The 14488-nt window shown below is 37.9% G+C and overlaps 1 protein-coding gene across 1 annotated transcript in view; it reads right to left on the reverse strand.

Moving 5' to 3' along the window:
• macrod2 (mono-ADP ribosylhydrolase 2) overlaps positions 1-14488 on the reverse strand; it is a 466505-nt gene that overhangs the window by 13471 nt on the left and 438546 nt on the right. The window contains exons 12-15 of the mRNA XM_088012960.1: positions 11238-11276; positions 10776-10811; positions 9388-9552; positions 9188-9250 (exon numbers count right to left, since the gene is read on the reverse strand). Of these exons, the coding sequence (XP_087869086.1) occupies positions 9188-9250; positions 9388-9552; positions 10776-10811; positions 11238-11276 (303 nt within the window). The remainder of the gene's footprint in view (positions 1-9187; positions 9251-9387; positions 9553-10775; positions 10812-11237; positions 11277-14488) is intronic.

The following is a 14488-nucleotide window of genomic DNA, read 5'->3' on the forward strand; positions in this document are numbered from 1 at the left end:
TCAAGAGGATAAGGATTAAAAAAATCCAGCCTCCCATGTCTGGGTCTCATAGAAGTGTTGTATCTCAACTTTAGCTCTAGTGGCTCAGGCATTAAATTGTCCTCAGGCTAGCCAAACAGAGATCACGCATCACTCAAATAAATGTTTTATTCATTTGGGTTTGGTTTGTTAGGAAGTCCGTGTACCTTGTTAAAATCTATCCTGGTGTAGTAACTTCTCTGGTCTGAAATTTAAATCCTTTTTTGGGGGATATTTCTGGTACCAAGGTAAAGTTTAGGCCTAAAGTTTATATTAGGCTCCATAAAATAACCAAAAATAAATGGACCGCTCTAATAAGGATATCTGTGCAGGCGTGTGTCTGTGTAAGATATTCCAGACCTTTCAGAAGCCCATTTGTTACTAGCTGGCAAATTCTGCCTGTGCATAGAATTGATTCATTTGTAAATCAAACAGTGGGTAGAGACAGTGGAAGAGAGCTGATCAAAAGAGGAGCTTCAAAGCAGAACAGAAAACTGTGTCCCTTGCAGCCTGTTAGATGCAGCCCCGTCTCTTTGAAGCCAGATTCTGGGCCAGAGGTGACCGGCGTAATGGATGGCAAATGCATTGTTGGTCTAGTCTTAGCAGTAAAGAGAACCAGAGTCCAGTGTTTCTCATCAAAAGAGCCACATTACAAGATGGGGATGGAGAGTGCCGTCTGTAATAATACATGAATTGCATAGCAAACAAACAAATTAAGTAACAAACAAAACAGCCTAAATTTTAGCCTAACATCACTGTCAGTCACTGCTGCCAGTTACTGAATAGTCACCATAGCAACAAAAAGCCTGCCGCATGCATATTTATGACCAGTTTTCCGAAATAAGTGGCTGTGCTCCTTGGAGTTTCCCTTTGCAATTTGTACTATAGTAAGCTGAATTGTCATTAATTCAGTACAAGAGCCTTGTCCTCATCCAATGCAGATATATCATAGCAATGTATCTGTGCAGTTCTACAGCTGTAGTTGCAGATGATACAATTTGAAATACGCAATTTTTCATTGAAAATAGATTTTTAAAAATTATTAATTAACATTTGCATCAGTGATTACATCATACATGCATGTGGATTTATTACACATTATACATATATTTTAAGCGTTTCTTCTTGCTGATGTTGTTGTTTCCCCAAACAGAATCTGTGGTATTTAGACCAGGTGTGTCTGCTCCTGCTGCCATAGTCTTTAAACCAGGTATTGGTGCTTTTAGCAATGTGGACAAGTTCCCAGTACTGCTAAAAAATCCAATCAGCATCCCCATAAAACCTGTCAGCAGAGGGAAGCATGAATTGCTGTAAAATTTCCTGATAAATGGCTGTGCTGACTTTAGACTTGATAAAACACTGGGCTGACAGTAGAAATGACGTCTCTCCTGATCATCGCCGACTGTGGAAACTTCACCTTGAAAAACTTGGTTTTTGTGTCTCTAAAGAGGACTTTAGACCACTGAGCAACAGTCAAGTTCTTTTCATATCTTTAGCCAAGGTAAGGCAGTGGCAGTTGTAGCCTGTAACACCCTGAATATGTCCGACTGTGGTGATTCTTGAAGATCTGACTCTAGCTGCAGTCCACACTGCAGCTTAATCTTCAAAAAACTCTTGAATGGGTCTTGCTTTACAATCGCATCAAGGATGCAGTTATATTTTTTCTATGTGCTACTTTCCGTATCTCACTTTTTCCATGACAAAAATCCTGTCTATAAAATTGATATGTAAAAAAAAAAAACAACAAACATCCTCGGGTTTTGAACAATAAACATCAAATTAATAAACTCTCTCTTGTAATATTTCGCTCTGTTTATGAATTTGTTTCAGCTTTTCCACTGAATCCCAGTAAAAAACCAAATGCATTTTTATAATCAATCTAAATCAAGATTTTATCACAAAAAATGTGTTTCTTTTCCTGACACTACCCCAGAATAATTGCGCCACGATCCATTATTTCAGTTTTCGAGTTTTCAAAAGCCAAAATGAAATGTTCATTTTATGCATTATTTATGACTACAGAATTTTAAATTTATAAAACTCTCTTGGATGAAGAAGCACCATCTACTATTATGTACCTCCACAGAATCAACTGTGAAAAATGTCCATCATTTTATTCATCACAGAACCAAGAGGAGACAGGATCAGTTTGGTTCGCCTTGATCTGAAATTACCAACATAGCTTAAAAGAAGTCACTAAATGGAGTTTAAGACAGAGGGGAAAGGCCAAATGCAATTCAGCGATAAAAGCTGCTTAATAGGGATAATGATAAGACTGTGGGTATCCACTCATGGCACTCAGGCACAGAGCTTCAGCTAAGCTGTGACTGCTACAGCTACCATTACTTAACTCTCAGTGCCTGTTTAAAAAGCAAAGGCCAACGTCCTTTTAGCCAGTGGCAGACGGCTCCCTCAAGAGTCACATAGTGTTACAGTATGAAGTTTTATGCCAAAAGTTAATTGTGTGCTGACAAGTCACTACAGGAAAGTGTTAATTTCCCCTCAGAATCAGATTTACATCTCCAACACCCTGTCGTTCACAAAGTGCTCAGACAAAAGGCCACAAAACAACCAATTAAGTAAATGCTGAAATCCTTTTTGCTTCTGCAGATGAGGAAACATAAATGTTTAGTGCATTTCAGCATCAAATTCTGGGCCAACCATACCAACGGGTTCTGAAGGAATAATTATTCATGCTGGTAAAAGAAAAAAAGGAGGAGGAAAGAAACTTCAACTGGATATACAATGGATTTCTTAGAAATTTCACTTTGTTCCTGGTGCTTTAGCAGCAAAGAGGAAACACAAAGTGTCATTATGTCATCATAGTTTGTTCAAACTGCCTGTGGCAATCCAGGCTGAGGAAGAGCTCACTGTGCTCTCACTCTTAAACTGGTCCTCTGGGGATGTCGAATACCTAAAATCAATAATACAATACAAGTAAAAAAGAATGGAACCAATTCCCAGGAACGTTATTAAAAGGAAATTCTCGCACCTCCACTAAAACGTACTTCTGTTTGTGGATCTTAGAGGGTAAAGAGATTTGTGTGCCCATGGGAGTGCCCCCTGTAGCACTAGTGGAGGCAGTTGGACTTTCTGCTTGAATCTTCTCTTACACTGCAAAAACAGATGGTAGGGACCAGCTCAGAGCATTTCCAAATGTTTGGTACTGGATTCCCTGACTAAACTCAGTTCCCAACCAGTTGGGCATCTAGAGATTATGAAGAAGACTTGCTAAAGAGATAGGATTTAACGGAGTTGGACGGGTGTTGGTGCCAGAAGGGTTGGTCTGAGTATTTCAGCACCTGACACAACCATCGGGTATGCAGAGAATGTTTCAAAAAATGAGAAAATTCCAGTTGGTAGCAACTGTATGAACAAGAAAGGTGTTGTTGATGCAGGACTGCTTGGCAAAAGTAGCTCAAATATCCACTTGTTACAACCAAGGCATGCAGAATGTCATCTTTAAGCACACATCAGCCTTGAAGAAGACGGGCAACAGCAGTAGCATGTCAAACAGGGTGACAATCTCATCAGCTAAGAACTGAAAACTGGGGCTAAGTTTCACACAGCCTCAGCCAATCTGGACAAAAACGGTTTGGAAAAAGACATTGACTCGTCTGATGAGTCTTGATTTCAGTTGCAAGATTCAGATCGAGTTAAGAATTCAGTCTAAACGTGAAAACGTGGGAGATGAATGTTTATACTGTAGATTTTAGAGAATGAGTTAAATGGTAATGTATACTGTGTAGAGAGACGAAAAACTTATAGGACATTAATGTGCAACATTGATTACCAGAATAAGGGCAAAGTGTATTTAATGTACAGCTCTGGAACAAATGAAGAGCCCACTGCACTGAACCCCTTTGAAAACCTCATGGTTATCCCACCAAATATTAATTTCTGAACTCTTCCTGAATTAAAACATTAATATTGTTGTTTCGAAATGAATACAAACTTGTTTTCTTTGCATTATTTGTGGTCTGAAAGTGCTGCATCTTATTTGTTATTTTGACACATGTTGTCAGTAGTTAATAGAATAAAAGAACAAAGTTCATTTTACTGAAACATAGATCTATAAAAAGTAAAATCAGAGATACTGATCATTTCAAGAGGTCTCTTAATTTTTCCCAGAGCTAGTATATGTGTGTAGTTCAACGTGAAGATGACAAGAATAAATAAATAAGAACTCTAAACACAGTGATAATAAAGTTACTCTTTTAAAAAATCTTGTTATGTTTGTCCAATGTCTGGTATTCCAGAAATTTTGATGTTTTGATGCCAGTGACAAGGACAGAAAAAAAATCTATATTGTTCACAAGGTGACTTTGGATTGTTTGTTATGATGGTGGATATTGAAAATCTGACAGCAATTCTGTCACTTAATAAATATAGCGGCTTTTGTATAGTGTGGTTTTTGTCTTTATGTGCTGTTCTAATGATTATGAGCCTGGCTTGCACCTGACCACCATTCTACAACAAATGTTCTCTCGGCAGCATTAAAGGATCTGCTTTTATCTCGCAGAGAACCTGCTCCGGGGAGCAGCTTGATCAAAGGTAGGAGGAACAGGGAGTGCTCAGATCTCCAAGATAAGAGGACAAATTTTGAAAAAAATAAAAAATAAATTCTCTGCAACATCCCTGCTGTTCTTGTCAGCTTTACTCTAGGTTGTCTAGCTACATAATAAATGACCAGCAGTCTGCTATACTATCGGCAAGCAATCATGCAGATGTAAATGCTTTGCATTTGAAACCTCCACCAAAGGTTTTTTTTTTTTTATGGGAAAAGACCATGAAATATACAGATATGATTATACAGAATCAAATTTGTGTGCAGCCATTGAGTCTTACCGTTGAAACCAAGACAAATGCTATTGATTCTCCCAAGAGAATCTCACTGCATGAAGGAAAAAAACAATATCTGCTCACTACTCAGATTTATTTATTCCTAGCTTTAGGCGGTCTCATTTTAATTTATGGGTGTTGCACTGAGCTCAGTGAAGCGGCTGCCCACTCTTGCAAACCGCCAGAATGAGGCAAACACAATAACAGTGTAGCTCCCATTTTCATTTTAAAGTATGCCATGAATATTCATACATATAGGCTGTCTGGATTCTGATTCAATTTAGGGAGCCTTTTATAATATCCCAACTATCAAGCATAGAATCTCACAGCATTTGCAGAGTGATATTTTATTCACATGGTGCAAATAGTTGAGAACGCAGCATGGCTCAAAATATCAAAAGTCCCCTACTCCTCCTCTTCACATATCTTTATTTTTCAATCATTCTAGTAAAAAAAAACTGGAATTTATTTAATACAAATAATTTGCAATCTTGTTTTTGCCAAATGCAGAATTAAAACACTGGGTTGAGTAAATGCTTGGAATTAACTGCATATTTATTTGATGAAAAACCTGCTAAGTAAACAACAGATGGCATTGGTTTGGTAATAAGATCTGATGAAACATCAGCAAATGACCTAAACACAATCCTACACGTTTCTTTTTTTTTTTTTAATATGAGGGAGTGTGTGCAGAATGAGCAGATTATTACATTAACACATTATACTGATAATAGCAGTGAAAATGAATAAAACATAGATGTGTCTTATTTAGCGTGACTGAGTTGGGGCCGAGATATTTAGCTGTGATACACACTGAGCTGCGTGAAAAAAAGCAAGAGTGTCAGCAGACAATGCTGACGACGGTGGACAGAAATGTGCAAAATCAAAAAGTGAGGAAGGTACTTTAGAAGCCATATATATATATATATATATATATATATATATATATATATATATATATATATATATATATATATATACACATACAGAGAGAGAGAGAGAGAGAGAGAGAGATCATAAAGAATGTAATGATCTCTGGGTGTATTTTTGGCAAAAGAAATCTGATCTATCAGCATGTTAATCTGAAGATGAAAAGAAAGTACATGTGCTTGTCAACTAGGCCATAAACATGATCTAATAATCAGTAGGTTTTAAATCTAGGGATACAAAAGTTTAATTGACTGATAAAAAACAATCTCTCAAAAAAAAACAACAACAACTTCTGAAACAATTTCACTGGTTTCACAGGAATTAAGTTTGAAATTAGCTCCAAGAAGCTGCTAATCAAAGAACTTAATTAAACGGATGATGAGCAAGAGTGCAGACCTTGTTAAAAGGTTCATGTCTGGGCGGCTGGCTGCTCCACCGCATCCAGGTTTGTTTCAGCACACAGCCAGAAAAGGTTGATAATAATGAGTTCAGAGAAACGTGTTGCTCTCTATCAGTCTAAGAAAGATTATTTTACAGAGAAGAAATCTGTTTGTCCCCCCCCCAACATCTGCTGAATTTCCCCAAACTGAAGGTTTCTGAAGGTTTAACTTGAGGTCAAGCTGAGCAATCCTCCAGAAAAATTACAAAACAACCCTTACATCCACATGTAACTCTACAGGGCTCTATTCCCAAGTTATGTTTTAAAGGTTCATGACTACGATTATGAGAAGGCTTGAATAGCTTGTTTGGAAAGACTGCCTGGAGGAGGCATCTTGCCTCTACTTACTTTTAAGCATCAAATGTACAGGACAAAGACACGGGAAACTCAGTTTTCAAGATGAAGTAATAATGAAGTCTATAAAATGCCACAATGTGCCCACACAGCCTGTCAAGTGTAACAAAAAGACATTTAAGAAATGTAATCGCCTCATAGCTCCATGTGACATGACTCAGATTTTCACGCACCAGTGATTACATACCCCTTCTTCATGCTTTGTCAAACCACAACTTTATACATTTTTGAGTTGGCTGAATGTAAATGAATCCTCAATACAAGGCTCAAGATCTGCTGTTGAACTGCATATTTTCTTATCGGATCTGTCGTGTTTTCAACCAACTCTTCCTCTAAATTCAATTTGGTCTTGGTCCTGCACCTCAGGGCTTGAGTTTTTGCTACCAACTAATCTGGACTTATGCTACCTGTACACATTCAAGAGAATTATCTAAAGCAGGTAGGATGTTAACTGCTTACACCTTTTTAACAGAACTTGACATAAAAAAAATCTTGAACTGCCCCTTTTATTTTAAGGAAATTGTTTAGGATGGAGGGGGAAAGTTGTGAGGGTTTTCTGAACATCTACGCCCAGTACTTCAATCTCCACGGCCCGGGGCAAATTTATCCTTCATCCAGAATCATTTTGTTGGCACAAAAGTATAACTAATTAATATTAAGTCCTTAATAATTATCATTCATAACGTGAACGATCTCAGTAATGTCACAATCTGTTTGATTTACTATTAATCCCTCCCGTCACTGTGAGGCATTTTATTACTGCTTTCAATAAGGCAGATTTAACTTCCACCGTCATGTGTAGGCAGCCTGATTACAGCTATTATTTTTAATAAAAGGTATTGGCTCTGGGATCAGTTGGTCTTGTCTTGTGAATAGCTGGTTGCGCACGGCTAAGCTGTTCTCCACCGGCCTGCAAGAGATTTAATATCTGGAACAGTTTAGGCAGAAGTCTGGCCGAGGCCCCTACTTTTCTATACAAAATGCAATCTGCCTCCAATCAGAACTGACACTACTGTTTACTGCCTGACAGTCCTGCCAAACAGTACACAGCCCATGGTACGCAAGACAGTGACAGATAGTGGCAGGCTTAGCCGAGACAGTCAACAGGCTGGAGTGAAGCTTTTCAGGGAAGGAAAGTCTGTAGTGTGGGTAGGATATATTCTGCTGGCTTTTCACAGAGGATGGAGAAGGCTATCTCATCTCCATCAGGAGCACTCACTCTCTCTCCACAAATTAATTGAATGTCAGTCAAAGGGAAAGTGAAACAGAGGTGAGAAAGTGACTCAAACCTTTGTGTTCGAGCAAAAATGGAAGACGGGCAGCCGGGGTTTAAAATTCAAACCTTTAATGCTCAGGAGAATGCGCTCAAGGAGTGAGGGGCCACCAAAAATTGGAGGCAAATAAAGACGGATGTGTGGTCAGAAACGTAAACGTCCACTAAAAAGAGATGCTCATATACCAAAAGCAGACTTTCAAGAGTCCGGATAAATAAACACCAGCTGCAAAGAAACCTTGAGAGATTCATTAAAAGCCCCTTTCTGATCCAAATTACATGCTGTTTTTTAAAATCTTTCTCAATAATTTCACCTTTCTACTTTGTTGGATCCAGTCCTGAATAAAATCATTGGTAATATTCCACAGTAATGGCATAAAATTGCTACCTGAAACAACTTTAATGCTCACCGTTTGAGTTTGTGGCAAAGACAAGTAACCTCTATCAAATGTGGCTACACCCACAATACTTTTCAGGGGTCTCGTTGTCAGAACACATTAAATATGATTCAGCCTTTTTTTTATATATAAAAAATATATATATATATATATATTAGCCCAGGTTACACTTCATGCTGCTGTGCTGCATTAATATTGTGCATGCAAAATCAATAATATCCATGGACTTAATATGCTAAATCAAGTAGGCAGAGTTTCCCCCATATAAGTAACATCATCAATTCAAATATTCTTTCTTTAATAGCGGCAAAAAAATAAAAAGGAAAATCCCACTTTGACAGAGTGAAAAAATATTTGCCACCTTTTATTTATTTTTTTTGTGTTTTATATTTTCTTACATTCATGATTTTCAATGACATTTCATAACCTGCCTGACTAAATGTAAAGCAGTCTTCCAATGATCATCTCACTTATTATGGAAGAAAAGTTATCCAAACAACCTGACCCTAAGTGCCACATAGAAAAAAAAATTATATGTGAAATTATTCTACTTAACTAAAAGATGAACTTATTTGAAGTTCTTTTACACATCTTTAGAGATCGCTGTGAAATGCACTGTTTAATAGTTTAGATTATTAGTGCAGCTTGTTGATTTGCTGCTTCCAGCATCTCCACCAAGGCTGTTTCTTGAAATGTGTTTTGCCACCTCAGGCTCCTGTTTTGGGTTGGTGAAATAGATCCAGACTGATTTCAAAGGAAAAAGAGTGCAACTTACAATCTTAAAACAAATCCACCAACCGTTGTTATATGATACTCTAGAGATCAAATAGATCAGCTTAGAAAAGAAAAATCACCAAAATAAAGACTCATTTAAACTATCAATTAGTTTATATAAGATCAGATCAACTGAAAAAAAAAAAAACTGGATCTTACCTTCCACCTCCATGCTGGGATCTGGTGGGTCGTTATCTTTCCCTGGGACAAGTTGTTCTTGATCTGATGGAAACAAAGGAAATATGTTGTTTAATTTGACACAAGCCTTCACAGGACAGTTTAACCATCTGTTTGAGTCAGTAGAGAAAATAAATTAAAGGAAATGGTCAGCTGTACCAAAGCTTCTGTTAGAAATATACCTTTGTTATCCTCCTTTTCTTTGCTGGTGTCCTGTTTATTGTCATCTTCCTCGATGTTAGTGACCATCTTGCTCTCCTCCTCCTCTTCTTTTTCTTCACACTTTTCATGTTCATCGTCATTCTGCTGCTGTTCCGACTCCATTTTGTTTGAATTTTCATCCTCATCTTTAAATAGTTAGAAAACAAATAATAGGAAGAGAGTGTTGAATGATTAACTGGGGCATTTGAGTGTCACATGACAGTTTTTAATATGTGGCAGAAACATAACCTCATACTCCATTACTGCTGACAGAAATCTCTGAAACATTTATACAGTAACACTTTGGTCTCTCTTTTTGCTGAAATGGAGTTTGACAGATGACAGGAAAAGACATTCAGACTAAAAGAAAGACAAAATCTGGGGAAATATTGGCTGCTGAATAAGATATTTCAAAAGTTAACATTTGTACATTTATTCTTGTAATATAGGTGACAGTGTAAAAATTAAGCTCAAAGTATTATAGCAAAAGCTAATTATGTCTATACACACAATACACGCACACATCAAACTTTTCCGATTTGTATTAGTTCGCAATAAAATAACACTTACTTTTGATCTATCCCATAAAATGAAAAAAAAAAAAAAAAAACTGGGTGGCAATGAGACAAAAAAGTTGAACAAGTTCAAGGGGTGCCATTACCTTTGTAAAGCACTGTACTGTGTGGAGCAATTTCTGTTAAATTATCCTGCTGGTCTCTTTTGCTCTTAACTCCCTGTTTGTGTCTCATGAGAAGGTAATTACACATCCAAGATATTGGATAGCATCCCAGGGCAGCATTTGCTAGAACTTGCTCACAGAATGCCTCCAAAATTCATGCAGAGAGAGGCTCTATCTGTCAAATCACTGTCAATGGCATGGGATTTGAATAAAACAAAAACAGAAGAGAGATGAGGCGCCGCTCGCTGCCAGTATGCAAATGCCGAATCTTAATTATATACCAGCAGCACAGAGGAAATTCGAAAAAGAGAAACGGTTCTGGCTCAAAGTTAATGGCTGCCAATGTGCCAAAAGAAAATGCACAGATACACGTATATACCCTCTACCCGCACAGCTCAAGAAATAACATCTGAGCTTTGGGATGCTCCACGCTGATGTACTCGGAGATTTGCACTAGAATCGCTCTGCTATAGCTCTACTTTAAACAAAATGTCCATGCAGTACCTTTACACTTTAAGCTTAGAAAGAAAAGCCAAAGCTGAATTTCAGTTTCCGAGAGAGACGGGAAGCAGTTCAACATGCTACTTTAGGATGTGGTGGCTAGTGAGGTGGAATTCTACACTTAAGATGATCACATCTAATCAAAGCCAGTGTTTGTCCTGGAAGATTGGACTCCAAACTAAACCATACCTTGGGGTTGACTCGGCATGTCTTCGTCTTCCGGTTCTGAAAAACAGAGAAGGAATTCAAATAAGGGGAAAAACATTCAGGTTCAGCACTGAAGCAGAGAGTCGAAATGATTCGACTTTCCATATCACCTCAAAAAGCCTTTTTTTTTATTCCAACTCTTTGTACAGCCTTGTCTTTGTACTGCAGTATGAGAGCAATGGAACCACAAAGACATGCATAAATTAAGAGACAAAAAAAAAAAGAAAAGAGAAAGAATGTCACTTCTAAAGCCATACATAATTGAGGGATTTCTTTGTTCCAAGCAAGTGATAAGAGAAGTTTTTTCTTGTATGTCGAAAAGGAAGGAAAGGCTGAGCAGAGATGAATAAAAAATTCAATTTTTTGATGACAAATGGCATCAAGAAGCATTGGTGAAGCAGAGAGACTGAGAACATGTTTTAATGGTGCGTGGAGCTGCTTTACCATCGTTCTTCTCCTCTTCGTCATGAGCTTCCTCTTTACCTAGAAAAGAAGGGGAAGGAGCTGTCATACAAGTACAAGCATGAATGTGAAAAATGCCAGCTATTCATATCAGGAAAACAAAGCAACGAGTCACACTAATCATCAGTGTTCATCTTCTCTCTGCAAAGGACTCATTTCAGTAGAGCTGACATCACGTTTTGCAAAGTGCTTCACAAAGAAAGTTTGTTTTATCAGTCCAGGGCACTTTATCTACGCTTTAGGGTGAACTACACCTGCAGGGCAGGGTAATAAAAATTATGGAAATTGTTCAATCTGGAAGCTTTTTATGGGAATTTATGGTACTAAGTCAGAATTTAAAGCATTGAGGGTTGGCGCTTACCAGGGATTTTAAATGAAGTTTGGGATATATTTTAGCAAAGCCTTGATTAGAACGAGCAGATTTCAAGTGGTGTCAAGTGCAAAGAGGTTGCTTAACCAGAAGCTCCAAGAGGCCAATGACATGTTCAGAGGAGCTCAGGTGAGAAAATCTTTTGACAAGATAACTTGGCTTTTACATCTAGAAATCTGGTCTTGGTGGGAAATGGGCAGCAGAAAAATCATTTTCAGGGGACAAATTAAATTTGTGGAAAAAAGTTGGTCTGGTTAGATGACACTAAAACACACCATGTCTGCTGTGACATTTGATGATGGCAGCATCATGCTGTGGGGATGCTCTTGTTCGGTATAAACAGTAACAAGAATTTGGCTTGTGTTACACAAAGAGTCATTTTGAAAGAAAACCTGTCAGAGGCAGCAAGATTTAAATTTTGGGGCGGAAGTTCATTTTCAAGCAGACCAACAACTCTAAACCCACAACCAGGGCGTAGTTAAAGTCCAGTCAGATATGCTCTCTATCCAATTTGACTGAGCTTGAGATATTTAGTAAAAACAACAACAAAAAAAGAGAAAAACCTTCACTATCTAGATGTAGATAGAAACATAAACCAAGACTAAAAACTTGAAATTACCCCAAATGTTGGTTTCTATAAAGTATTGACTCAGAAGAGCTGAATAAATATACACAACACACTTATTTTCTTATTTTTGAGAGTAAAACAGTTGAACTCATCCACCATGTCCTGCCCATTTCCCAATCATGCATTTTTGTGTTGATCATATATAGTTTAAATAAAATGCATTGAAGTCTTTGGATGTAATGTGACAAAATATGAAAAAGTTGAAGGGATATGAATACTTTGGCATGGCACTGCATGCTGTCAGTGTAGAGCAGTTATAGTAACGATGATGATGATGATGATGATGGGTCTCCACTCTTGGAAAAATAAAATAAAGCTGTATATTTAATGGATCATGTTACAAGTTTTATGGCTCACCATATACCACTTGATTTAGATTTAGTTGCGTAGTTTACATGCATATCATCACCACTCTTAAAGTCAGCAGACACGTCGCCATCTCCCTATGTTAAACAGCTTCTAATAATATGCCAGCATAAAAGGCAAAATATGCGTATATATTTTTATAAGACATTAATCTGCCATCATATATGTCGCTCTCATCCTCCGTGTCCCTCTTTGCTTCCTCCCGCACTTTCCCATTTATGCACACACATAAACCAATGACATTTTGGACAAATTGAGTAAATGAAAGCCATGACACCAATAAGAGAACATGCTTCACAATGGCTATTGTGCAGCTTCTATAATTGCTTTTTTAACAAGCTGCAGCAAGAGGCCATTTTTTCATATCTATGCAATTTTGTGATGCACTCAGAACAATAAAACTGCCAACCTCTATTAAATGGGGGAAAAGGCCAGTCCTACCACTGCCACATGTTTGTCCCAAGTACCTCTGTCCATCACGCAGAATGCCAGTGACACACAGATGGCAGCGCTTTGTATTAATCATGACTGGCATTTTGAGAAGAAACCACAGACAGGGGGGCTGAAAAGAGTACTTCACCAGGAAGAACTGTGTCAGAATAATACTTCCCAAGCCTCGAAAACATCCTAAACCTGTTCTCTGTGAAAAAAAAAAAAAGGTATTCATGGCTTTTTAAAGTGATCTTTATTAACCATATATCAGATACGACAAAGTACCAAAAGTAATTTCCTCCATGTTATTTGATCATTTGTGTTTGGCTTATTGAATGGAACAGTATTCTATTTGGGATAGAGGATGTAAAGGGACAGATTGTGGATACACACACACACACACACGCACACTCACTCGCATACAACTCCTAACAGAGTAGATTCTGGGTTGATGTGATTTATAATGGCTCCAAGTTGGGATCAATTAGACTGCCGTCTCTCCTCACAAAATGAAACCCCAGACCCGAACGCCCCGAACAGCAGGTGGCAGCATTGTCACAGCTTTCTTTACCAGAGCGCACCATATGATACTGTCACAGCTGCGAATCAGTTTCTGACATACTTCACAGAGGAGGCTTCAGCAAACACCACAACATTTCCAGTGTCAATACGTCCATGAAACCTGCTTTGAGAAATGTAGGAACAAAAAAGCAATTTCAGCCACTCTGCTGCACTTTTGTACACAAAACAAGAAGGCTGGAGTGTATTTCTGAAAAAAAGAAGAAAAAAAAAAAAGACAAATCTTACTCACTCTGAATGATTTATTTATGTTAACATAAAAGCCAGCAGGATTACAAGGACGTTAATAATTTAGGTCTTAACATGCAGCATACCTCGTGTGTCCTACTTGCATGACCACTGAGTAAACCGAAAGTGATGATGATACTGTCAAGGAAGTTGAAGTGGTGTTTACATTCAGCAAATAACAGTAAATATTAAATCCCCATAAACACCTACAGTGCTGTAAAAAAGTATTTCCCCTTACAGACTTCTCCTGATTGCTTATCTATCTCATGTTTCGGAGGAAAAGAACCAAGTAGCAAATGGAAACAAATCAAATGATAATTTCATTTATAAGGGTTAAAAAAAAGGAATTGCCTCATAACCTGGTAATTTGTTGCGGCAATGTTACTAGCAAGAAAAGTTTGCAATAATCAGCAATGAACCTTTTACATCGCTGTGAAGGAATTAGTTCCCATTTCTCTTTGAAGAATTGCTTTGTTTCAGTCAAACTGGACTGGTTTGGTGTGTGGTCGCTGATTTTCTAAAGCCCTCCAGCCCTCTGGAGGTGGAGTTGCTGGCGGGGCTTTGGATAATTGCTCTGCTGCATAACAAAAGTGTGCTTCAGTTTAAGGTGAAGAGCTGGTGGGTTTCTCA

The sequence above is a fragment of the Poecilia mexicana genome, unplaced genomic scaffold (assembly GCF_051168715.1).
Source record: "Poecilia mexicana isolate PSO_F unplaced genomic scaffold, ASM5116871v1 scaffold_15, whole genome shotgun sequence".
NCBI classification, from domain to species: Eukaryota; Metazoa; Chordata; class Actinopteri; order Cyprinodontiformes; family Poeciliidae; genus Poecilia; species Poecilia mexicana.